Source organism: Petromyzon marinus, chromosome 49 (genome assembly GCF_048934315.1).
Source record: "Petromyzon marinus isolate PM22_M1 ecotype Great Lakes invasive population chromosome 49, UKy_Petmar_22M1.pri1.0, whole genome shotgun sequence".
NCBI classification, from domain to species: Eukaryota; Metazoa; Chordata; class Hyperoartia; order Petromyzontiformes; family Petromyzontidae; genus Petromyzon; species Petromyzon marinus.
Window position 1 is genome coordinate 3,473,666 of NC_133715.1, and position 27,610 is coordinate 3,501,275.

The 27,610-nt window shown below is 47.6% G+C and overlaps 2 protein-coding genes across 27 annotated transcripts in view; both read right to left on the minus strand.

Annotated features, from left to right (window-relative positions):
* The window catches only part of LOC116952887 (interferon alpha/beta receptor 2-like), a 46,236-nt gene extending 40,343 nt beyond the window's left edge, over positions 1 to 5,893 (minus strand). Inside the window, exons 1-4 of one of the 25 annotated variants that reach the window (XM_076074605.1) lie at positions 5,540 to 5,893; positions 5,220 to 5,457; positions 5,079 to 5,142; positions 4,403 to 5,020 (exon numbers count right to left, since the gene is read on the minus strand). The gene's annotated coding sequence lies outside the window, so the exon portion shown is untranslated. Of the gene's footprint in view, positions 1 to 4,402 lie in introns of all 25 variants that reach the window. The other 24 variants (XM_076074607.1, XM_076074601.1, XM_076074602.1 and 21 more) reach the window with 24 other exon arrangements.
* Positions 5,894 to 19,018: 13,125 nt separating this feature from the next.
* Positions 19,019 to 27,610, minus strand: part of LOC116953033 (chloride intracellular channel protein 5-like) — a 79,856-nt gene continuing 71,264 nt past the window's right edge. For both annotated transcript variants that reach the window (XM_032972857.2, XM_032972858.2), the window contains exons 5-6: positions 25,663 to 25,844; positions 19,019 to 22,192 (exon numbers count right to left, since the gene is read on the minus strand). In XM_032972857.2, the coding sequence (XP_032828748.2) occupies positions 22,031 to 22,192; positions 25,663 to 25,844 (344 nt within the window). In that variant the 3' untranslated portion in view covers positions 19,019 to 22,030. The remainder of the gene's footprint in view (positions 22,193 to 25,662; positions 25,845 to 27,610) is intronic.

Sequence of the window (27,610 nt, forward strand, 5' to 3'; positions counted from 1 at the left end):
AACTCAAATCGGCCACGAAAAGCCTTATTTGCATGAGTCACCTGGGTCACCAAAATGACAAAAACGACACAGAATTCAAGCAAACATTAACGAGACCCAACAAACCAATTAGAACATCACACTTGTCAAAAAGCCGACGCTGATAAGAGGCAGCAGCGCTTAAAGGTCATCACCGACACATTCACGTACACCCACCGAATTGGCCATAGCTTTCGGTCCGGCACATTTTTGTTCCCCTTCCTTTCCGGCAGTTTCTTCAGAAAAGTTACGCGGGTTGGGTTAGGGTATGGGGGCACCTTACGAGAAGCCAAAACGTGAATCACAGGAAGGAATTTGACGCAACCTCCAGGTCATTCGTCTTACCCGTGGGGAGGGGCAGCGAATAGGATGACATTAGCGGTTCTGCGAGACTACTCCCATGTGAATATTATCCGCAAGGCAATGCGGGTGATGGGTTAACACTGACACAACTTTCTGGTGACCTATCTGTAAAAAAAACACGAATAGGAAGAGCCCATCCACTGACAACAGGATTTATTTTTACAAAAGAAAATGATGCGTCTTTGTGGAGAATATAACAAAGTACATAAGCAGACAATGTCTCTTTCATGTATCTCTCTCCATGTAAAACAGTTAAGAATTTCTGACATAACCCAGCTGCCCAATGGCTTTCTGGGAGTGCATAATTTCTGAGATCATATAAAAGTATTTCTTACATAGCCCGATCTTGACATCATGCACTCCCACAAGGCCACTGGGCTGACATGTTGTGTAAGAAATACTGTCTGATCAACTATAATAGGACTTTTCACAGATCGATGGTGGCGGTAGATACTAGGAGTCGTGGGTAAGACGGCCACGGATGGGATACATCTTGAGTTTCACTGCACTACTATGATAATTTGATCGGGCAGGAGTGTCCAAACTGCTTGGAACGCAAAACCAAAATTCTCATTTGTGGCGAGACACAAAAAAAACGTGAGGCCGGGGCACGGTTCGCTCTACGAAGGTTGGCTGTGGAGTTTCGAAATTAGAAATCCGGTGTACTCACACGCCTGTGTCTCTTGCTTCCAGGGATGAGCGCCCGGGGACCAACTCCCACCGCGGAATTATTTCTGTTAAAAGCTGCGTCCAAAAGTTGAACACTTAGCTGCGTATAATTGCCCGGGGTCCACACGCAACTCACGAGCCGTGGTTTGGTCGATTCTATTAAACGTGCCCTACGATGAAAATAACCACACTTTGTCCACTAAATTGTGGCCGAACAATGGGCTACAATATACTGTAACGCAATACACCACCATACGCTGCAGTGCCGCCTACTCTTCACGGTACCACAAAACTCTTCTTCTTATCCGCGGTGATTATGGAGGATGAACATTCCGTACCCTGTTATCCTCAAATATGCTACAATTGCGGATTTGTAAAAAAAAACAAATGTGTGTATCGCGAAAAAAAGGATAGATTTAGCAATGAACTCCTCTTATCCGTGATAAATTTGCGAGTTAGGAGTTCAAAACCCCGTTCGGGGACCAGTGGCCAAGGCTGCTGCGGCTATTTAAAAGTCTGCGTCCATTACATAACACGGCGGGATGATCGGGTGAAATTTTCCGTGCGACTCCTCCAATATCTGAAAAAAGTGCGGATAACAGGAAAGCCGTTCCGAAATTAAATAACGTGAAAACCCAGCGGATAACCACAAATACTCTTGTGGTTTTTTTCAGACCCTACAGCTCCCGCGGATAATAGGAGTCACAGATAATAAAGCCATGGATAAAAGCATCGATGTAGCATTGTACTGCAATAGACCATACACTCGAATACACTACTTTGTGCTGTACTAGAATATACTGTAATAGACGAACACACTATTGCAATAGAGTACACTTCACAGCACACTACGTGCAGTGCTGTGCCGCAATAATGTAGACCACAGAGTACCGTACACTACTCTACACAGTACAGTACACTACTCAGTACACTACTCTACACAGTACACTACTCTACACAGTACAGTAGAGTACACTACTCAGTACACTACTCTACACACTACACTACTCTACACAGTACAGTAGAGTACACTACTCAGTACACTACTCTACACACTACACTACTCTACACAGTACAGTAGAGTACACTACTCAGTACACTACTCTACACACTACACTACTCTACACAGTACAGTACACTACTCAGTACACTACTCTACACAGTACACTACTCTACACAGTACACTACACAGTACCGTACACCACTCTACACAGTACAGTACACTACTCTACACAGTACACTACTCTACACAGTACACTACTCAGTACACCACTCTACACAGTACAGTACACTACTCTACACAGTACACTACTCTACACAGTACAGTACACTACTCTACACAGTACACTACACAGTACACTACTCTACACAGTACACTACTCTACATAGTACAGTACACTACTCTACACAGTACCGTACAGTACACTACACAGTACACTACTCTACACAGTACACTACACAGTACAGTACACTACACTACACAGTACCGTATACGCCTCTACACAGTACAGTACACTACTCTACACAGTACACTACACTATTCAGTACAGTACACTACTCTACACAGTACTGTACACTACTCTACACAGTACCGTACACGACACAGTACACTACACTACACAGTACAGTACACTACACAGTACACTACACAGTACACTTCTCTACACAGTACCATACACTACTCTACAAAATATCGTACACTACTCTACACAGTACACTACACGGTACAGTGCACTACTCTACACAGTACAGTACACTACTCTACACAGTACACTACTCTACACAGTACACTACACTACTCCACACAGTACAGTACACTACACTGTACAGTACACTACTCTACACAGCACACTACACTGTACCGTACACTACTCTACACAGTACAGTAGAGTACACTACACAGTACACTAAACTACACAGTACACTACACTAGTCTACACAGTACCGTACACTACTCTACACAGTACAGTACACTACTCTACACAGGACACTACACTATTCAGTACAGTACACTACTCTACACAGTACACTACACTACTCTACACAGTACAGTACACTACTCTACACAGTACAGTACACAGTACACTACTCTACACAGTACACTACACAGTACTGTACACTACTCTATACACTACACTACTCTACACAGTACCATACACTACTCTACACAGTACAGTACACTACTCTACACAGTACAGTACACTACTCTACACAGTACACTACACAGTACCGTGCACTACTCTACACAGTACAGTACACAGTACACTACTCTACACAGTACTCTACATAGCACAGTACACTACACAATACACCACTCAGTACAGTACACTACACAGTACACTACACAGTACACTACTCAGTACAGCACACTACACAGTACAGTACACTACACAGTACAGCACACTACTCCACACAGTACAGTACACTACTCCACACAGTACAGTACACTACTCTACACAGTACACTACACAGTACACTACACAGTACACTACACAGTACACTACTCCACACAGTACCGTACACTACACTACTCAGTACCATACATAGTGTGTGTGTATAAAGTGTGTATATAAAGTGTGTGTATAAAGTGTATAAAGTGTGTGTGTATAAAGTGTGTGTGTATAAAGTGTGTATATAAAGTGTGTGTATATAAAGTGTATAAAGTGTGTATATAAAGTGTGTGTATAACTGTCTACAACAGTGTGGGGAGCGGTGGTGCAGCGGTTAGCGCTACGAAACCCGGCGTCCCAGAGTTCGATTCCCGCTCACGGCCACCGCCACCGCCGCCACCACCAACCCCAGTGACGATGATCGATTATCGGAACCGGTCCTGGGCCTGCGCCTAGGTCGACTCAGCCTGGAAAAAAACTCCCCGGCGCGGTGCGTAGTGAACACCGCCACTGGGGGAGAGACAAAGGCGGCCGGGCCTGGTTGCTGTCCACCCACCCCCCCCTCTCGTGTGCCACAGTGCCGGTAGCCTTCACAGGTGCTGCTCGACAACAGCACTTGCCCCTACAGCCTGCCACAGGCTACACGGGGGGGTGGACCACCTTTGTCTTTGTATTGTAACACGCGACGCCGGTAGTACAGTGCGTTAGGAGGGGTAACAGCGTTCACATCGCCATTGAATTACAGAGGCGCGGAGCGTTACGATTTGTGAACGCGACCAGATCATTTCTAACGAGCTATAGTCGTAGACTGCGTTTAAGGATATATATCTTATACTCTTACACACACACAAGGAGTTGGACACTGTACATCAACAACAACAATGACAGTGGGTCGTGCAGTGTTCGGGCAGGACGCTGACGGCTTTACAAAGACAACGACGAGACACCACGCGAATGCTTACCGTGTCGAGCGAGGCTTTAACCTCCTTTTTACTTCAAAAACCTCGAGACGAACTCCCCCCCACACACACACACCAACACTCCGACACCAACACACAGACACCGACACCAACACACCGACGCCAAGCGGTGTGATGGTGGTGGTGCAGCTGTGGAGTTGTATCGCTAAGGTGGTCAACAATCACCACCACCACCTCTACAAGATACACTCACTTCGTCTGTTAGTGTTGTTAAACCATCACCTCTCTCCAACACCTCTACAAGATACACTCACTTCGTCTGTCAGTGTTGTTAAACCATCACCTCTCTCCACCACCACCACCTCTACAAGATACACTCACTTCGTCTGTTCGTGTTGTTAAACCATCACCTCTCTCCACCACCACCTCTACAAGATACACTCACTTCGTCTGTTAGTGTTGTTAAACCATCACCTCTCTCCACCTCTACAAGATACACTCACTTCGTCTGTTAGTGTTGTTAAACCATCACCTCTCTCCAACACCTCTACAAGATACACTCACTTCGTCTGTCAGTGTTGTTAAACCATCACCTCTCTCCACCACCACCACCTCTACAAGATACACTCACTTCGTCTGTTAGTGTTGTTAAACCATCACCTCTCTCCACCTCTACAAGATACACTCACTTCGTCTGTTAGTGTTGTTAAACCACCACCTCTCTCCACCACCACCTCTACAAGATACACTCACTTCGTCTGTTAGTGTTGTTAAACCATCACCTCTCTCCAACACCTCTACAAGATACACTCACTTCGTCTGTCAGTGTTGTTAAACCATCACCTCTCTCCACCACCACCACCTCTACAAGATACACTCACTTCGTCTGTTCGTGTTGTTAAACCATCACCTCTCTCCACCACCACCTCTACAAGATACACTCACTTCGTCTGTTAGTGTTGTTAAACCATCACCTCTCTCCACCTCTACAAGATACACTCACTTCGTCTGTTAGTGTTGTTAAACCATCACCTCTCTCCAACACCTCTACAAGATACACTCACTTCGTCTGTCAGTGTTGTTAAACCATCACCTCTCTCCACCACCACCACCACCTCTACAAGATACACTCACTTCGTCTGTTAGTGTTGTTAAACCATCACCTCTCTCCACCACCACCACCACCTCTACAAGATACACTCACTTCGTCTGTTAGTGTTGTTAAACCATCACCTCTCTCCACCTCTACAAGATACACTCACTTCGTCTGTTAGTGTTGTTAAACCACCACCTCTCTCCACCACCACCTCTACAAGATACACTCACTTCGTCTGTTAGTGTTGTTAAACCATCACCTCTCTCCACCACCACCTCTACAAGATACACTCACTTCGTCTGTTAGTGTTGTTAAACCATCACCTCTCTCCACCACCACCTCTACAAGATACACTCACTTCGTCTGTTAGTGTTGTTAAACCATCACCTCTCTCTCTCTCGCCTCTCTCGCCTTGCTCTCACTTCCCTACAGCGCACGCCACAAACAATTTGACCTCGCGTTCAGAACCCCCCCACACACACACCCCTAACCCCCACCCCCCCACACACACACCCCTAACCCCCACCCCCCACACACACACCCCTAACCCCCACCCCCCACACCCCCCACACCCCCCAAACCCCCACCCCACACCCCCCCACACACCCACGCATCCCCCGTCACCGTGGGTCCCTCCCTCTGTGACGGGGGATGTATTTCCCGTAAACCACCCGCCAAGAGTTGGTGGTGGTGGTTGTTGTTGTGGTTTGTTTGTGTTACCCCACACACACGTGGGGGGGGGGGGGTGTTTGAGAGATGTGACGTCACGTCAAAATGCGCAACTTTAAATAAATATAGAATTGTTATAACGACACTAATTGTTATAACAACACTAATTGTTATAACGACACTAATTGTTATGACACTAATTGTTATAACAACACTCCTACAACATCAGAGTGCAGCGCCACATTAAATACGCACTACAATGACAATAGTTTAAAGCCATTTGAAGCATGCTTTATATATTTTTGGGGGGGGGGGCAGAGCTTTGTGACGTCATATTTGAGAAGGAGGGGTCTGACTTTTGTGACGTCGTGTGACGAAGGGGGGGGAGGGGGTAAAAAAATCGTTCAAAATCGCGTGACGTCATTTATGGACGGCCCCAAAGACAAAATCGGGCGCGATGGGAGGGGGGGTGGGTCTCTCTCTGGGTGTCCAGACGCCACGTGGGTGTCGATGGCTACCCGTTTCATTTCAGATCAGTTCATTTTCATTACTTAACTGGGAAACACTGCGATATTATATTCATACAGCGCCTTTCATCCAAGGCGCTTAACAAGGTTTTACGAGTGGCACAATGAGGGTAAGCTCAAAGTGATGCGGTGAGTAGGGATGGGGTATGGGGAGGGAGGTTCGTGGGTACGGGAATTACGGTGGGAACCTAGGGATGGAGGGATGAAGGATGGGCCAGGGAGGAGAGATTGGGGGGTCTTGACGGAGGAGCGGGAACGAGACAGGGAGGGTACTCGCTTAATATGAAACCTTGATAAGTGTTCTCTTGAAACAAGTCTTAAGAATTTGATGTTTATTTGACTGCTGTATATTTGAAGTTCGCGTGTCTCTCTCTCTCTCTCTCTCCCTCTCTCTGTGTGGTCGCGTGGATTTTTCTCCTGGTCCACCGGGTTTTCCCCTCCACGTTTATCATCAACATGTGTTGTAGAGTATTTGGCTGTTTTACATTTCCACGTGATAAGCCATTTCGCTGAGCTATCGTTTGTAGGCAGATCGCGTCTGGGATGTTGGTCAATACCAGTTACATTGTGTCGCCTTTTTGTTCTGTTAAGGAGGAAACCCGCGTTCAACGCTCACACGGAACAGCAAACAACCGCCGTTAGCCCCCTATAAGTGGCGTCACCACGGTGATTGTGCCAGGCTCGGTGCACCTTGAGGCCACGTTTCAGTTTTCAGTTCCATTTGTTAGGTAATAGCCCTGTGAGCCACGCGGCTATTGACTCAGGTGCAACCGCAACAAACAAAAACATGAACAAGAAAAACATCTTGAAGCGACTTACACGCAGCAGAAAAATCCAGGAAAAAAACAGCAAAAGTCTTCCAGAAAAAGCACCGTACATCAACGCTGTGTGCAAAAAAATCCCAGTGGGATGCAAGTCAAACAATAACAACCGTAAGACAATTTAGATTAAAGTTACCAGTCTAATTCTGCACTACAACAAACACGGCTAAACCAAAAACGTCTTCGAAATCCCCAAAATAAAGCGATAAAAACAATGTAACAGTGCTCATAGGAACCGTGATTCAAATTTAACAATAAACGATATATACAATAACATGTACTACCAAACATGCACTACCCATGCACGACGATTTCCTCCAAAGTTGTTTCAGCTCCCACGTCGCAAGTTCGCGTAGCGGTAGCGCCGGGCTGCTCCCAAGCGACCCGGCGTCATTGCGGGAGTGGGTGCCATGGGATGATGTGTCGTTGTTGGGTTCTGGGAATTGGAAGGAGCAGATGGTCAATGATACATGCACAGAATATGTAAATGACGTGTCTTGTATGACAGTACACTGAATATAATGTATGCTAGGGCTTTCTGAAAGCAACGGGTGGATAACATAGGGGCCGTCCATAAATGATGTCACGCGATTTTGGACGATTTTTTACCCCCCCTCCCCCCCTCATCGTCACACGGCGTCACAAAAAGTCAGACCCCCCATTAAATATGACGTCACAAAGCTCTGCCCCCCCACCCCCCCAAAAAATGCTTCAAATCGTTTTAAACTATTGTCATTGTAGTGCGTATTTAATGTGGCGCTGCACTCTGATGTTGTGGGAGAAAACATTTATTAAAAAGTCTATTTAATTAAATAGAACGTTTTGATTTAAAGCTTTCGTGAATGCAGGGATTCATATTCTTGGTTCTTTCGGTAAAGTCACGTAGAAGGGAAACAATAAAATAATAAAAAATATAAAACAATAAAATTATCACGACGTTTCGACTGCAACACAAGCAATCATCATCAAGTGTGAAAACCACAGCAAGAAATTTTGAAAAAAGTGGCGTTATTTTTAACGTTAGCACCACGGAGAGCGATTTGGCAGTTTATTCAGGTGGACGAGTCCATCTATGTTCGGAAAAGAGGAGGGAGGAGACGAAAATAATGGATGCGGTCTGAAAGCCACCGTAAGCGTGAACAATCAATTAAGACCCGAAATGGTTTATCAAATCCTTCCAATGATTGCTAAACCAGAATCCATCTTCTCGGTTGAAATTGTCTCTGTATATGTGGATAGCCCTCATGAACGAATCTCTCATGGTAGCCAGATGGCTTGCAAATAACCTCTGTCTTTGAGAAGTCAATGTCATGTGAGCCTACTGAATTATAACAATGATCTGCCACGGCCGAGGTGTTGGTCCTACCGTGTTTTAGGTCTGCTTTGTGTTCACGAATGTGGTCCGAGACATTTCGTTTGGTTTCTCCAATATAACTACTACCACAGAGGCAACTTAGTTTGTAGACACCAGGGTACTCTATGTCCGGAATCACATCTTTTACAGACGGAACCAGATCACGGATTTTATGTAATGTGTTGAATCGGACTTGTCTATATTTATTTAAAGTTGCGCATTTTGATGTGACGTCACATTTCTCAACCCCCCCCCCCCTTGTCACACATCGTCACAAATGTCTGACCCCCCCCCCTCCCCAGGTGCGTGACGTCATTTATGGACGGCCCCTAATATATGCTGGGGTTTTCTGAAAGCAACTGGTGGATAACATAGCAAGTGCATCGTACTCACCCACCCCCTGCTTGGCTAATAGGATAGCAAAAAATAATTACGGACCAGAGGTCAAATTCCCGAGTTTTGTCAGTTTTTGTGGGACAGCATAAACTCACCATGATTTAACACAATGTGTGTAGATTCCAGAACTGTAATGTTCCCATGAACAAGATTAAGCTTTACATACCTGTACTATCATCATCATCACGATCCATGAGCAGGCAGATAGCCCTGTAGGTGTCCCACTGCACATTTCGCCATTTGTTTCCACTTTCCTCTCTGTCTTGTGGTGCCACTGTGCTTAAGTCGCGGCCACATCTTTCTGGCACCAATCTCGTCAAAGCCATTCCTGGGTTGGGTCTTCCTCCCTTTCCAGTCCAACAACAACAACACACTTTAAGTGTTCAAGTTGTCCATCCGACCTGCACTCTACATCCGCTCCTGGATGAGGGTCACCCCCACGAGGCTTGTTCGACAGGACTTCATCACGCTGCTAAATGCGCTTTCGGTGACTGCTGGTGGACGTACACGAGTACAGTACAATAATAGATATTTATTCCATTTCCAAATGCTAGATGGGTCTTTGAGTTTGACAGTGACAATTAAGGGCCGGGTTCATGCGCGCAATTCGTTTTTCTGACAGTTTCAGAAATTATTTCGGTGACATGAATTAAAGTAATTCTTCTTCTTTGGTTCTTTCGGTAAAGTCACGTAGAATGAGAATAAAATAATAAAATAAAACAAGAACATTCTCACGACGTTTCGGCCACAACACAAGTGGCCTACCTGAAAAAGGCCACTTGTGTTGTGGCCGAAACGTCGTGAGAATTTTATTGTTTTATTTTATTATTTTATTCTCATTCTACGTGACTTTACCGAAAGAACCATAGAAGATGAATCCTTGCAGTCACGAAAGCTTTAAATCGAAAATTAAAGTAATTCTACCCAAATCCCCTAAATTGCCCAGACGAATGGTGGGTGACACAATTCCTCACCCACACCAACGGGCAGGACAAGGGGCATTTTGATGTGGGCATTCTAACACAAGCCCTGCCACAGACTGAGCCAAACAACTAGGCTCCTTGCCATCTAAATTAAACTTATTTTATTTTACCAGGTAAGGCCCACTGAGCTATGTAGCTCTTTGTCAGAAGCGACCTGGCCATGACAAATGATAGCTCAACGAAGAGTGGCTTATCACGTGGACATTTATAGCAGCCAAATGCCCTAAATGCATGTTTCTAAATATGGAGGGGGAAACCGCGACCACGTAGAGCACGTGCAAACTCCAAATATACAGCAGCAGGCGTCAGGGTCAGCATAAAGCTCACGACCTCCTGTATACCAGGCGAGGTAGTTAACATCTCCTAGCCACCGTGATGATGATGATGAGAGAGAGAGACATCGCAAACTCCAAATATACAACAGCAGGCGTCAGGGTCGGGATCGAACCTACGGCCTCCTGTATACCAGGCGAGGTAGTTAACATCTCACCATCGCGACATCTACATATCGTAGATGAATGAACCCTTGCAGAGCCATCCCACACGAACGACTGACTGTAATTCCCTTGCACAGAGGCATGCCACCACCATCATCATCGGCCACGGTCAGTCCACAGCTGGATGAAGCCCTCCACAAGTCGCCGCTAACTCTCACACTTCTGTCACTGCGACTATCCACCTGCACATGAGCGGGGGTCATCGCTCCGTTTCACATTTGGACGTCCTGACGACCACCCGCATTAACTTCAGCGGGTGCCACTCGTTCGTAATCCTGGCCATCGTCCCTTCGAGTAACGTGTCCGGCCCAAGCCAGCTTACTTTTCTTAAGCGCTGAAAATATTTTGCCACCATAACTCTCGATGACCTGCTTCCGTTTGCCAAGCCGACATCTGGTGGACAGTCCCTTCTCTTTCACTTACCTGCTCGCATCCTCTTTTTATTACACGCTTTTTATTGACTCACTTTGTCTGTTGTTGTTGTCGTTGTTGTTGTTGAATCCTCAAATCTTGTAACTCAATTTTAACCCACTTCCCAATGTGGTATCGACTGCAAACTTGGTATGCTTACGTCATACTGATGACAATACTATATTCTATCATAAAAATAAAAAAAACATAATTTTGTATATGTTATGTTTCGGCTTGGGTCTAATTGTCCACGCTCAACTGACGTTGGCTGTAATTGCCCACGGTCCCCTTACGTTGTGGCAAGCTTCGGGGCCACTTCCTGGAGTCGTGGAGTTCTGACATTACTAGTACGGTACATTTGATTACAGCGTGGTTTTGAAAAAGTCTTTTTTAATATTACTTATTTTTACTCAGTTCAAATGACCGTGGCGGATTGCGAATACTGTGAGTGGCGCGCCCCCTGCTGGACTTAAAGTACTACTGCACTACCGCGCACCGCAAAGCCAGAATCAGAATATTGATACTGGAGGAATCCGATGACGCTATGCAGCTCTGTTTCACAGATGTTCCAGTCGGTACTAGAGAGAAACCTCTGCTATCGACGGTGATAAAGTGAGTTGGCCGAGTGTGGCGAGTCTGGTACGGTAATTGTGACTTGTGGTGATGTCTAGTGTGACTGGTATCTGGTGAGCGGTGTGTCTGGTGAGTACTTGAGTAGTGAGGTATGTGTGGTGAGAGTGGTGTATGGTCAGGTGAGTGGTGTCTGGTGAGTGATGATAATCAGGTGAGTGGTGTCTGGTGAAGATCTGGTGAGCGGTGTGTCTGGTGAGTACTTGAGTAGTGAGGTATGTGTGGTGAGAGAGTGGTGTATGGTCAGGTGAGTGGTGTATGGTGAGTGATGATAATCAGGTGAGTGGTGTCTGGTGAAGATCTGGTGAGCGGTGTGTCTGGTGAGTACTTGAGTAGTGAGGTATGTGTGGTGAGTAAGTGCTGTATGGTCAGGTGAGTGGTGTCTGGTGAGTGATGATAATCAGGTGAGTGGTGTCTGCTGAAGATCTGGTGAGCGGTGTGTCTGGTGAGTACTTGAGTAGTGAGGTACGTGTGGTGAGAGAGTGGTGAGTGATGTATGGTCAGGTGAGCGGTGTCTATTCCCTGTCTATAGGGTAGACATCCAATTACCTGGGGATAACTTGGAAACAATCTTCTTTCCGTATGGCTGATGTGGCTGCAGAACAACAACAGGAACTATAATTGCACATTCAGGTGAGTCACGCCGGATAACTGCGTTAGAAGCAGTGGAGTGTACCGCTGTGATGTCTCCTTCGTATTTGTGAGTTGTGCATTGCGTCGTTATCCATTGTTTTGTCTTATCCGGCGAGGGGGATTATGTAAGTGAGGAAATATCAGCCGAGGGCAAGGTCTATGTACGTATGTTGAACTTGTACGTAGCCAACCGTGCTAATCAGACGTGGGTGGGGGGGGAGATGCGGGGCAAGGTCTCCACTAGTAGGAGCTGGAAATACCTTTGAGCTTTCACACACACACACGTGTAATGAGTATTTATAGTTTTATTTAAATGTACATTTCGTGAGCATTTTCAACAGACACCGCATGGGTGTGTGGCCATCGCCCGTGTCAGCCACTCGCTGCGTGAATGCGATAAATCGGAATGATTATTGCAATCATATTCACTGAATCGTTCATTCTGTGTAAACAAGGTGAACCAACCGAGCGGAACACCACGACTAAGGTGGCATTCTCGCGCTGCCTGGGCACGGCCGTGCCAGGAGATGTCAGTAGAGGGTCTTCACTTGGTTGCTTATCCCCGATGAATGTTCAGAAGTTTGCCTTTAAGCGTTTCAGAGGAGGACGGGAAGGAGGGGCACTTTCGCCGATAGGACATCATCAGTATAATCATTGTGTTACTCCAGTACGTATGTATGTTGTTGAATTTCTTTCGCACCGTATGTAGCAAACCGTGCTAATCGGAGGTACGGGGGAAGGACAACAAGCTTAACACAAAAATCAGTCCGAAAAAGTTTTCAAAATAAACGAGTACTAGTATTATTATTTTAAAGTTACCATGGAATATTGAGAGAGGACCTCCCTTCCTCTACTCTGCCTGCAAGCGCAATGCACAAGCGTCCTGGCCCACAACCTGTCCTGCCGCTCGGCCGGGTTCGATCCCGACCCTGACGCCTGCTGCTGTATATTTGGAGTTTGCATGTCTCTCTCCACGTGGTGAGATGTTAACTACCTCGCCTGGTACACAGGAGGTCGTGAGGTCGATCCCGACCCCGACGCCTGCTGCTGTATATTTGGAGTTTGCATGTCTCTCTCCACGTGGTGAGATGTTAACTACCTCGCCTGGTACACAGGAGGTCGTGAGGTCGATCCCGACCCTGACGCCTGCTGCTGTATATTTGGAGTTTGCGTGTCTCTCTCCACGTGGTGAGATGTTAACTACCTCGCCTGGTACACAGGAGGTCGTGAGGTCGATCCCGACCCCGACGCCTGCTGTTGTATATTTGGAGTTTGCATGTCTCTCTCCACGTGGTGAGATGTTAACTACCTCGCCTGGTACACAGGAGGTCGTGAGGTCAATCCCGACCCCGACGCCTGCTGCTGTATATTTGGAGTTTGCATGTTTTTTTTTTTTACCGTGGTCACGTGGATGTTTCTCCGGGTCCTTCAGTTTGTATCCCTCCACATTTAGAAACATGCATTTAGAGTATTTGGCCGCTATACATTTCCATGTAATAAGAGACGTCGTTGAGCTATCATTTGTGGCCAGATGGCTTCTGGAAAAGAGCTATATAGCTCAGTGGGGTTTACCTGGTGAAAGCCACATTTACAATTCGAGTACGACGTTTCGTCAGTATTTATAACTAGCATCAGCAGGCGTTTAACGCCACGTTTAGATCTACGCGATCTAACCCAAAACCTCTATTATGGACAATATTGGTCGCGAATGCCTACTACCTGTTAAACTAAACAGCAAAACAAGTTTTAGTACAGTTTAGATTGGCACTGTTCTCGTGACGGTGAATGTCTGTCCCACCTTGTGGCTCCTCAAGTGCCCCCTCGCCTATAACTTTCTCTCCTCTTGTCTGGCGGTTCGGTGTAAGCCATCGACCACAACCTGAGCCGAAACTTAAAGGGGGCTTAAGGTGCTGGGATGCGACCCTGCAACGTCATGATCACGCCCCTGTTGGTGGCAGGGCCTCCACCAGAGGGCGCTCTTGGGAGCGCCTCCTAAAGGCTGCTCAGGCCGACTCTTACAATTCTAGATTTAAAGCTTTCGTGACTGCAAGGATCCATACTCTTTGGTTCTATTGGGTAAAGTCACGTAGGTAAAAAAATAAAATAACAAAAATCACGACGTTTCGGCCACAACACAAGCGACCTTCATCAGGTGAAGGGACGAGACTGTCTGGAGGACAGCGCTGGAGTGAAAAAAGCCACGCTCAGATCACGACCTTTAAGCTGTGTGAGAAGAAACAAAGCGCCTTGACAAAGGAATTAGCATATTTTTTTTTACCTACGTGACTTTACCCAATAGAACCAAAGAGTACGATTCTTACAAGTTTGCCAGACGTCTTGGACGAGCTGGCAAGTGCACGCACTTTAGCCTACCGCACGTGATCTGTCGGTCGACTGACTTGTATCCATTCATAACTCTTGGGTGGATAGAGGCACGGGGGGGATGGATTTTTAAATAAAAAAAAACTTTCAACTGCCGCGCTGGGTGTCGCCGAACCGGTGACATCTGGATTGCAGCTGCAATGTGCGTCATTGTGGCGCTGTTCCTGTGCTCATCAAACTCTCGTGCAGCTTCAGTTGCCGAAGGTTTCGCGACTCCTCCGCCGTGTCGCTAGTGGGGGAGGGTAGGGGGTAGGGGACTTGTCGTTTGCAGTCCACTTTTCGGTATGGCCTGCCAACATTCACCGCCGAACTCACGAATCCTGGCTTCGTGAGGCTCCTTGCGCTCCCAAGCGGACGGTGGCCGGAATCTCGAGGTGATCCGTGCATTGGTTCCAGGCATGAAGAAGCGCACCGAGTGGAGAATCGCGATGCCATCGCGCGTGTACGAGAGCGCGCGCGCTATACGGTGAGACGTGATGAGCCATTGAGCTTTCTGATGCGTCCGTGAGGCGGGGTAGACGGAGCGCCTTGTACGTACTCACGAACACAAGAAGAAGTGGCCACGTGGGGCCACGTGGGGCTACGAGGGGCAGGCGCAGCGGGGGATCAGGATTGATCCGGGTCCCGTCTGTGCCGTGCTCGATAGAAACACGTCCTACGAAAGCGCAGGGGCCCTGTTGGGGGCTCTATAAACTTCTTCCCGTCGTACTTAGCGCGAGCCCTAATCACGTCGATGGGGAGGGGGTGGGGGTCAGACATTTGTGACGATGTGTGACGATGGTGGGGGGTTTGAGAAATGTGACGTCACATCAAAATGCGCAACTTTAAATAAATATAGACGACACGTTCTACTTAATTAAATAGACTTTTTAATAATTGTTTTCTCCTACAACATCAGAGTGCAGCGCCACATTAAATACGCACTACAATGGCAATAGTTTAAAGCGATTTGAAGCGTGTTTTATTTTGGGGGGGGGGGCAGAGCTTTGTGACGTCATATTTCAGGGGAGGGGTCTGACGTTTTGTGACGCCGTGTGACGAAGGGGGGGGGGGTCGAAAATCGTCCCAAATCGCGTGACGTCATTTATGGACGGCCCAAAAGTGAAACAATACCAAGTGGGTTACTGAGAAGGATGGAGGTCACGTGGTCACGAGTTACAATTTGTGAGTCGCATCCCTGGGCCAGCTTCCAGGGCAGATCTTGGGAGGCCACGTGTCCCGCTGTGGCCACGTGTCCCACTGGGGCCGCGTGTCCCGCTGGGAGGCCACGTGTCCCACTGGGAGGCCACGTGTCCCACTGGGAGGCTACGTGTCCCACTGGGAGGCCACGTGTCCCACTGGGAGGCCACGTGTCCCACTGGGAGGCCACGTGTCCCACTGGGAGGCCACGTGTCCCACTGGGGCCGCGTGTCCCACTGGGGCCGCGTGTCGCACTGTGCGGCCGCAGTGGTGGTGGTGGTGGTGGCGGCATCAAGAAGGGCTTTGGCCGTGATGACATCGAGATGTTAACTACCTCGCCTGGTATTCAGGAGGTCCTGGGTTCGATCCCGACCCTGATGCCTGCTGGACATTTGGAGTTTGCGTGTCCTCTCTCCCCCGTGGTTGAGTGGATTTTTCCCCGTGTCCTCCGGGTTTTCCCTCCACATTTAGAATCAACTTCACGCGTTTCGAGTGCTCGGCTGCTATACATTTCCACGTGATAAGCCACTTCCGTTGAGCTTTCATTTGTGATAGTCGGGTCGCTTCTGGAAAAGAGCTATGTGTCGCTCAGTGGGCCTTACTTGGTAAAATTGTTATTTATATATACTGTATTCGGGGGCTATGGATAATTGGCCACTGATTGCCTCATGTGCCATTAGCATTGTGAGAAGTGTAAACACAGTGCCGAGACTGGAGCTAACGAACCTACGCTTCGGTTTCGTTGAAGCCACAGGTGAAACATTTTCAGAGATAACTTCGTTACTGTGCCAAGGCCCAGTCCATCCGAGACAAATCCCTCCCCCTGCCATACCGGCATCGCACCGGCCCCTCACCCTTCGCCCTGAGGGTGGTGGGCCCACAGGACGGGTGAGGAGCTCGGTCACCCGGGAGAGCCTCAGAGTCGAGCCGCTGCTCCTCCGGATCGAGAGGAGCCAGTCGAGGTGGTTCGGGCACCCGGTAAGGATGCCCCCCGGTAGACTCCCCCTGGAACTCTACCGGGCAGCAGCAGCAGCAGCAACGTCCCACTGGGCGAAGACCCCGGGGCCGGCCCAGGACACGCTGCTGCTGCTGCTGGCGGGACGACGTCGCTCGGCTGGCCTGGGAACGCGTGGGGATTGCCCAGGAAAAGCTAGAGTCTGTGTATAGTAGTGTATAGTGTAGTAGTGTATAGTGTAGTAGTGTATAGTGTAGTAGTAGTGTAGTATATAGTATTAGTGTATAGTAGTGTATAGTGTAGTAGTGTATAGTGTAGTAGTAGTGTAGTATATAGTATTAGTGTATAGTAGTGTATAGTGTAGTAGTGTATAGTGTAGTAGTGTATGATAGTGTAGTGTATAGTGTAGTAGTATATAGTGTAGTGTATAGTGTAGTAGTGTATAGTAGTATATAGTATAGTAGTGTATAGTGTAGTATTTAGTGTAGTGTATAGTGTAGTAGTGAATAGTGTAGTAGTGTATAGTGTAGTAGTATATAGTGTAGTGTATAGTGTAGTGTATAGTGTAGTAGTATATAGTGTATAGTGTAGTAGTGAATAGTGTAGTAGTGTATAGTGTAGTAGTATATAGTGTAGTAGTATATAATGTAGTGTATAGTGTAGTAGTGTATAGTAGTATATAGTGTAGTGTAGTAGTGTATAGTGTATAATAGTGTGTAGTGTATAGTGTAGTGTATAGTGTAGTAGTGTATAATAGTGTGTAGTGTATCATAGTGTAGTGTATAGTAGTGTGTAGTGTATAGTGTAGTAGTGTATAATAGTGTAGTGTATAGTAGTGTATAGTGTAGTAGTGTATAGTAATGTAGTGTATAGTGTAGTGTAGTAGTGTATATTGTAGTAGTGTATAATAGTGTAGTGTATAGTGTAGTGTATAGTGTAGTAGTGTATAGTGTAGTAGTGTGTAGTGTATCGTAGTATATAGTCGTGTACAGTGTAGTGTATAGTGTAGTAGTGTATAGTAGTAGTGTATAGTAGTAGTGTATAGTAGTGTAGTAGTGTATAGTAATGCATAGTAGTGTATAGTGTAGTAGTGTATAATAGTGTATAGTGTAGTAGTGTATAATAGTGTATAGTGCAATAGTGTATAATAGTGCATAGTGTAGTAGTGTTGAGTAGTGTATAATGTAGTGTATAGTAGTGTATAGTGTAGTAGTGTATAGTGTAGTAGTGTATAATAGTGTATAGTATAGTAGTGTATAGTGTAGTAGTGTATAATAGTGTAGTGTATAGTAGTGTATAGTGTAGTGTATAGTAGTGTATAGTAGTGTATAGTGTAGGGTATAGTAGTGTATAGTAGTGTATAGTAGTGTAGAGTGTAGTGTATAATAGTGTATAGTGTAGTAGTGTATAAAAGTGTATAGTATAGTATAGTAGTGTATAGTAGTGTAGTGTATAGTGTAGTGCAGACATGGGCAAAGTACGGCCCCCGGGCCGTATACGGCCCCTTGGGCTTTTTAATCCGGCCCGCCGAACTTGTCCAAATATTATTATTATTAAATAAAATTTTACCTTTCTCCTGTAATGCCCCCATTTCCCCATTAGATGGCGCACTTTGACCGGGAGTTACGGCATGTTTTTGTATCGTTCATGTTCGTGCAATTTGTTAAATTGCCTTGCAAATAAATGCTTTGCTACCTGTTAAAGGCCAAATCCTTTCACGTAATGATTTTTACACGTCATTTATATATTTAGTTCACACAAACACTCCATCCATCTGTTCCTGGCCCGTCCCAGGAACAGATGTATGGACGAGGTTTTTTTTTCAAATTCTAGAACCCATTGTGGCCCGCGAGTCAAAAATTTTCCCACCCCTGGTGTAGTGTATAGTATAGTAGTGTATAGTGTAGTAGTGCTGGAGTCCGTCGCCAGGGAAAGGAAGGTCTGGATCGTCCCACTCCACACGCTGCCGCCGCGACCCTCACCGGGACAAGCGGATTGAGAAATTAACGAACGCGCGAATTCAAATAAAAACCGCGCATTCCAGCGACTTTTCTATCCTGAAAACGACTCACCCGCTTGACACGCAAACACATGCTGAAGTGACGGCTTTCATGAACCACGTACAAAAGCTCGATTTGCGCTTTAATTAAAATAAAAAAAATCAAACTCGGAGAGCAAACTGAGATACATTCCTTTGTGCACTAAAATAACTCAAGAGTGGAGTCCATACAGGACCTAAACAAAGACAAAGATCCCCCGTATAGCCTTAACTGACTGTTGGGGCAAGTGCTGTTAGCGAGCACCTATGAAGGCCGGAACGGCACACGAGGGGGTGGGTAGCCAGCACCAAGCCCGACCGCCTTTGTCTCCCCAGTAGCGATGCTTACACATCGCACCAGGTACTCATTAGAGGCTAAGTAGACCTAGGGGAGGCCCAAGACCGGTTCAGATAATCGTCACTGGTGTTGGCCGTGAGCGGTAATCGAACCCGGGTCGCCAGGTTCATAGCGCAGCGCGCTAACCGCTCCAACTACCGCTCCCCACAATGTTACCACACACACACACAACGCACGCACACATGCACACGACTTCCCACGAGCGAGTAGTGGATCCCAACTAAAATACTCAATGGTGGGTTCTATACGGGATCTAAGCATACGCATTAGGTAATGCGCTTCTTAAACTTTCAGCATAAAGACAGACGTGACGTTGCCGGCACAACAAACTCGTGATATCTTACTGGTGCTGCAAGAGCATAAAGGGCCCGACTAATGGTGAACTGTTTCTAGTTTACCATGCAGAGAAACCAAAAGGGAAAACAAAAAGCTAATTAATAAATAGTCCTAAACAACAGAGCCACACTCTTTGCATTGTAATGCCAAAGTTACATGCGTGTGTGTAGAGAGTAGACATAGTACACATGCGTAGATTGTTACCAGCGCTACCGTTTGTGGATATTGCAACAAGCCAGTGATGAATTGAGAGCGTAAAGCCAGCACATGGGGGTCGTGCATGCGACCCCCTACTCGCACGCCCGCTCTGAGAAACAGGGCGTTGCGTTCGCAGGTGCATATATACAATTGCCAATGAGAAACACTTACGTATTTAAAACGTTATAATACTTTCGCAATATGAACAAAAAAAAAACCTGTCGTGGTAAATCGCAAGCCATTTTTTTTTGTTTAACATTCCACGGCTGATGCCAATTGATTTTCAATTATTTTGTTCACTTTCAATAGTGTAATGTTGCCGATTGAACAACCGCACATTAACAAGATTAAGGACATATTATTTATTTAAACTCTGCTGCTGCTGCTGCTAAGAAGAAATACATATTTCTATTGCTTGCACGCTCATCTTCAGGAAAGTTAAAGGATACATTTTTTTAAAAATAAATATCGGTGTTGAATTTTAGTATCGGCTGCTCTCGGGGGGGGGGGGGGGGGGGTCAGCGCGCCTCTCCCTCTCTCTGTCTGCGCCGAATGCAGAGGCCTTCGGTGCAAAGCTTTGGAAGCCGGCACGGCAGTGTGCACACACCAAAGACTCACCACGGCAATCGACTTGCAAGCGCCCCCCAAACTCGACCCACCACCACCACCACAAAGAACTCCGCGCTATCGGCCACCGTGCGCGTGGGGGCATCACGATATCGCTACGCGTGTGCGCGAACCGCCACGCGGGGAAAGGCGATTTAAATGCATTGCCCACTCTTATTGGTGACCCCCCACCCCCCACCCCCCACCCCCCACCACCGCACCGCAACCTCTCACGGCGTTACAATTGGGTAAAAGCACACAGCAGCAACATCGCTCCTTAGAGGGCAAACTAAACTCATCGTACCCCCGTGAGAACCTTGCACTTTCAGGATGGCGCGGATTCGATGCCTGCAGCTAAATGTGCGTATGTTGAACGTCTTGTGCGCCATATACGTACGCCAACTGTGCTATTTGGAGGTGCGGCGGGGGTGGGGGGAAGAAACATTGTTTTGAGTTAATTTGGCCGAGCGAACTGGGGGCGGCAGAGAATGAGAAGCGAGGTCAGCGGATCGGAGTTCTGCATGAGCAGCTGAGAGTGTGGGGGGCGGGGGGGGGTCTAGGGACAGAAAGGGGGGAGCTCCCGCATGGACGTTCTTCGTCGGACCCAGTCACCGGCAGGGTCCGGGCTGAAGTCCACCACGGTGGACGCGGGTGCCACCGCTGCGGGGCGGACGCAACGTGCCAGCGAAGCGAGTGGGCAGGCAAGGGGCATGCGTGGGCCATTCCTCGTAACGGTAGCTACGCACGAGAGCACGAGGCGCCGCCGTGTGAATCATGCGTCGCGGGTTGGCCGTCTGCAAGAGGACGCTACGTTGTGATCACGAATTATTATCGGTGAATGTAACTATCACGCATCATTGCGTCGGCGGACGAGGTCTGCACGTTTGACGAATGTTCAGGCACACCGCCGCTACTCGACTTGACGGCAACTTGCGCGAATGATACGCGTCCCCGCGACTACCAGACCGTGCGGAGACCCACCCCCCCCCCGCACTGCCGTCAGTGCTGCCCCTTGCCTGAAACATCACGTCACGCGTCCCCACGACTGTTGCAAAGAGCCGTGGCAAAGCGCCGAGCGCAACGAGCAGCACGGTCCACGGGGACTGCTGTCGCCCGCGAGCGCGTGTGGAAAACAACGAGATGGTGACCTTGAAGGGGTCAACAGATTGACTTATCGGGCGAACTATAGTTAGATCAAATGCGTTGTTAGTTTAAGCCCCCCCCCCCCATCATATATATGTATACTGTACATATTAAAGAGTTGGCAAAGATATGAATTCACACCCTATGTTACCGAAACCCGCACAACACAACACACGCATGCCACCGTCCCCACCAGCGCACCCCGGTGGTAGATTCATCCCTGGCGGGTGAACCGCGCGTACTGGGGCACCACGTCCCCCAAGGAGTGGATGGTGGTGGGGGGGATTGGTGGGGGGGGGGGGGGGGGTGCACAGCTTCCACCCACTTGCAGCCGTGCGTGGAGGGGCACTGGGGGAAACGAGATGGTGGATGGGCGTGCGACGTGCGGCTGCCAGGAGCTACGTGTGGGCTCCCGGGAGGGCTGCCGGGTGGCCTTTCGATCGGGCGGCGGGGGCGGCTCAGCTCATCCGCTTGGCCACGTCCGCGTAGGCCAGCTCGATCTCGCGGTCGGCGGGGCACGTGTTGGTGAACTCGTCACGTGCGTACGCGCCGCGCAGGTACTTCCACACGCCCGTCATCTCGGCCGGGATCTCGAAGTCCCGGTATTTCTTCGCCACGATCTGCGACACAAAAGAAAACGAGGTTTTGCTTTTGTCTCTGCTGTTATGAACACCCTCCGCAAACAAGCCATTTGCACCTCCTGGCTCCGACATTCCTCCTCGATAGGCACCAGCGGAACCATCGCCCGCGTCAGGACATCAACAGGCCGACGCGCCCATCGCCATCATGAATGGAAAATGTTGATGCAAGCCACAGCGGTGCGATAGTGGCAATGCAAGGCGATCTTTGGACCGTGCGGGATAGTAAACCACGTTAGTCTGCGCCACTTCAACAGGGGAATGGCCAACCCGCACAAACCCTCTCCTGAAGTCCTCTCGTGGCTGCCCAGACATCTGACCACGTGACCCTACGCAAGGATAGAACATGGAGGAAAACGTACGGGGAACGCCATCGAATATTGGAAGTAATTTAAATGGGAATTTTAAATGCCACGTGCGACGTCGCCGGTGAGCCGAGGCAAAAGCTAGGCAAGACGATGTCACCGCGGGTGGCGCGTGTGTGGCACGTGTGTGGCGCGTGTGTGGCGCGTGTGTGGCGCGTGTGTGGCGCGTGTGTGGCGCGTGTGTGGCACGTGTGTGGCACGTGTGTGGCACGTGTGTGGCACGTGTGTGGCACGTGTGTGGTGCGTGCGGCATCATCACGCTCGCCAAGAAGGCTCAACCATTATCGCTTTTTTTTTTAGCGGCAAAGTTTTGGGCTAGCCTTTAATCAATTTGTCCTCTTTTCCTTGAGGGTAGGTGCCGAATGGCAACACACAACTCCATACGAACATTTAATTTACATTTGAGTACCTTTTAAGAGAATTATCACAACCTCACGTTGCAGACAATACAGTTTCAGTTTTCAGTTTATTTATTTTGGTATAGCCCTGTGAGCCATTCGGCTCTTGAATCGGGTGCAACCACAACAAACAAAAAAACAAAAACACGAACAAGAAAACATATTAAAGTGACTATGTGACTGGGAGACAGATGGACGAGAGCCAATGCATGATTGGTATAAAAATTATATTGTTTTTTACCTTTTTTGGCAATAAACAGGAGGTGTTAAGGTGGTCAAACACCGAATAGAAACCTTTTGCAATTAATCAAGCCTGCATTAACCACACGGTACTTGTGGCAAAAACATGCAAACAAAACATGCTCTGATGATAATATATGACATCGTCTTTGAAACCGATTGGCCTACACCAGAGACAGCCTTTTTATGGCCTAGTCTCACCAGTGTCAGACCAGAGAACACCAAAAGGCGAACAGTGCAAAGACAATGCCACACGTATCAGGGCATTTATATCTCGGGGTGAGCAGCTGTATTATCATTAATGGTCACGAATAACTTCAAAGAGGCCAAGCTCAGATTGCAGTTGGCACTCGTGTCACGACACGGGTTATGAGTTTTTTTGGGTTAGATCAGGTGATTATGAATATGTCGTTAACCCACCACCACCACCACCACCCAACACAGCCAATTAGTGAGGTTTCTCATGTAAACAAAAAGGACAGCCTGATGGAAGTTGAAAGCTGTGACTGGGATTGCCACCTTCACAAAGTGACTGGGACTGTCACCTTCACAAAGTGACTGACACTGCCACCTTCACAAAGTGACTGACACTGCCACCTTCACAAAGTGACTGGGACTGTCACCTTCACAATGTGACTGACACTGTCACCTTCACAAAGTGACTGACACTGCCACCTTCACAATGTGACTGACACTGTCACCTTCACAAAGTGACTGACACTGTCACCTTCACAAAGTGACTGAGACTGTCACCTTCACAAAGTGACTGACACTGCCACCTTCACAAAGTGACTGACACTGTCACCTTCACAAAGTGGCTGGAACTGCCACCTTCACAAAGTGACTGACACTTCCACCTTCACAATGTGACTGACACTGTCACCTTCACAAAGTGACTGACACTGTCACCTTCACAAAGTGACTGACACTGCCACCTTCACAAAGTGACTGACACTGTCACCTTCACAAAGTGACTGACACTGCCACCTTCACAAAGTGACTGACACTGTCACCTTCACAAAGTGACTGACACTGTCACCTTCACAATGTGACTGACACTGCCACCTTCACAAAGTGACTGACACTGTCACCTTCACAATGTGACTGACACTGCCACCTTCACAATGTGACAACTGACACTGCCACCTTCACAATGTGACTGACACTACCACCTTCACAAAGTGACTGACACTGCCACCTTCACAAAGTGACTGACACTGTCACCATCACAAAGTGACTGACACTGCCACCTTCACAAAGTGACTGACACTGCCACCTTCACAATGTGACTGACACTGCCACCGTCACAAAGTGACTGACACTGCCACCTTCACAAAGTGACTGACACTGACACCTTCACAATGTGACTGACACTGTCACCTTCACAAAGTGACTGACACTGTCACCTTCACAAAGTGACTGACACTGCCACCTTCACAAAGTGACTGACACTGCCACCGTCACAAAGTGACTGACACTGTCACCTTCACAAAGTGACTGACACTGCCACCTTCACAATGTGACTGACACTACCACCTTCACAAAGTGACTGGGACAGTCACCTTCACAAAGTGAGTGCCACTGCCACCTTCACAATGTGACTGACACTGCCACCTTCACAAAGTGACTGGGACTGTCACCTTCACAAAGTGACTGACACTGCCACCTTCACAAAGTGACTGACAATGCCACCTTCACAAAGTGACTGACACTGTCACCTTCACAAAGTGACTGACACTGCCACCTTCACAAAGTGACTGACACTGACACCTTCACAATGTGACTGACACTGTCACCTTCACAAAGTGACTGACACTGTCACCTTCACAAAGTGACTGACACTGCCACCTTCACAATGTGACTGACACTGCCACCGTCACAAAGTGACTGACACTGCCACCTTCACAAAGTGACTGACACTGACACCTTCACAATGTGACTGACACTGTCACCTTCACAAAGTGACTGACACTGTCACCTTCACAAAGTGACTGACACTGCCACCTTCACAAAGTGACTGACACTGCCACCGTCACAAAGTGACTGACACTGTCACCTTCACAAAGTGACTGACACTGCCACCTTCACAATGTGACTGACACTACCACCTTCACAAAGTGACTGGGACAGTCACCTTCACAAAGTGAGTGCCACTGCCACCTTCACAATGTGACTGACACTGCCACCTTCACAAAGTGACTGACACTGCCACCTTCACAATGTGACTGACACTGCCACCGTCACAAAGTGACTGACACTGACACCTTCACAAAGTGACTGACACTGTCACCTTCACAATGTGACTGACAATGCCACCTTCACAATGTGACTGACACTGCCACCTTCACAATGTGACTGACACTGCCACCTTCACAAAGTGACTGACACTGCCACCTTCACAAAGTGACTGACACTGCCACCTTCACAATGTGACAACTGGGACTGTCACCTTCACAATGTGTAGCTTGGGCAGGAGGTTGCAGTCGGCGAGGGTCAGTTCATCGCCGTCCAGGAACTTGCGCGGGGAGATTCCGTCATCCCCCATGCTGCAGTCATCGATCTCTTCTGGAAGGGGCGACAGCAGGTAGTCGTCCAGCTTCTTGAAGGCCTTGAGCAGAGCCTTCTCGAGATCTGCCGGCAGACACGGAGATTGCGGCGGACGCTGCGGTTAAAACCCCTGCAAGCCGGACTCGGCGAAAGTCAGAAGTAAAGGCTCCCTGAAAATAGATGAAAAGTCGGAAAAAATGGCAGCGGAACGCTGAACTTGCCCTAATTATGCTGTGGATCGGAGGATGCGGATTTCTGTGGCCATGAGGCATCCATTGGCCATCGCTTCACAGTTTGCATCGGTTTACAGAATGGTTTCCTTGTGATGACCTTGCACTCTCTTATTAATGGGCAATAATTGTATAAATATATGAAGATATTAATTAGTCCAAAAAAATACGACTTTACTTTTTACCTGGAACCTCAAACTTTTCCCTCTAGTTGACACTAATAATTTAAAAAAATTACTCAGATTAAACTTGAGTGATGTTTGCACAGTTATTCATTTTGTATATATACATATTTGACAAAGTTATTAGCATTTGGTTATTACTCTTTGGGTCTTTCGGTAAAGTAACGTAGATAGAAAAATTATAAAATTATACAAAATCATGACGTTTTGATCGCAACAAAAATACAGCAGGCGGACTGCTGAGGCAGGAAGACATTATATTTCTTCCTGCCTCAGCAGTCCGCCTGCTGTATTTTTCACTTGAGGACGATTGTTTGTTTCGCGATCGCAACGTCGTGATTTATTTTATTTTGTATTTTTTCTATCTACGTGGCTTTACCGAAAGACCCAAAGAGTATGGATTCCTGCAGTCACGAAAGCTTTAATTCAACATTTGGTTATTATTTATTGAGCACTAAATGTTAATTAAAGTGAATGTATTTAAGCGTATTAATTTACTGTCTACAAAGTATTTGTAGGATGCTGGAACACTCCTATCACCGGAAAGATCCTCCCCCCTCGTTTAACCTGGCCTTCGAGAGGCTTTACTAAACTATCAACAGCAGGCTAATTTTACCCCACACCAGTGACGGACTGGGACAAAAAATTGTCCCCTGGCATTTTGTAAACACAGCAGGGCCCAAATTGACGTGCGATCTCATTAGGCCCATTTGGGGCTGAGTCCAAGAACCAAATGGGGCCGGTGAGGAAGTGATCTTTCGGGCTGCTGAACATGGGGCCTGAATGGCAGCTGAGAGCGTAAATCAGCAGTGAAGCAGACACATATTAGACGTAATAACATTTTAAATAAAAACTATATTTTATTCTGATCACATTTGCAATTTCCCCACACAGACCGGCCCGCCAGCCCTCAGAATGCACAGGCCCACCAGGCACACACACACAAAACTTCCCACGAGCAAGTAGCTGAACTTGCAAGGTCGCTTGCCGATACTCACTCTCTAGTCGTTTGTTAGTGGCGTGGTGAATCATTTCCTTATTGCTGCGGATCCAATAGGAATGTCAAATACCTTTGGCGAGCAGCCACACATTAACACACACACACACTTCAGTCACTTGTATCACTCCAAGATGCCCTTGTGGTGATATAAGTGATTGAGCGGCCTAAACTTAGACACAGTGTTACCGGGCAAAACAAAAATACGCCCCTCTAGTAACTGATTAGTGCGACTAAGATGCTAATTGCAGTGACAGATTAATGTCACTGCAATTGAAGCGTTTGGCCTCGTATGACCGTGGCCTCTATGAAGTGATGTTGCAGGTCATATAGGTGCCGCCACCCCCCGACCTCTGATGTAATGCTGTGTACTTGCTGTCATTGGTATAAACTTTGTCCTTGTAACAAACTAATGATTAGTTACAATTTTAATAATAAGCC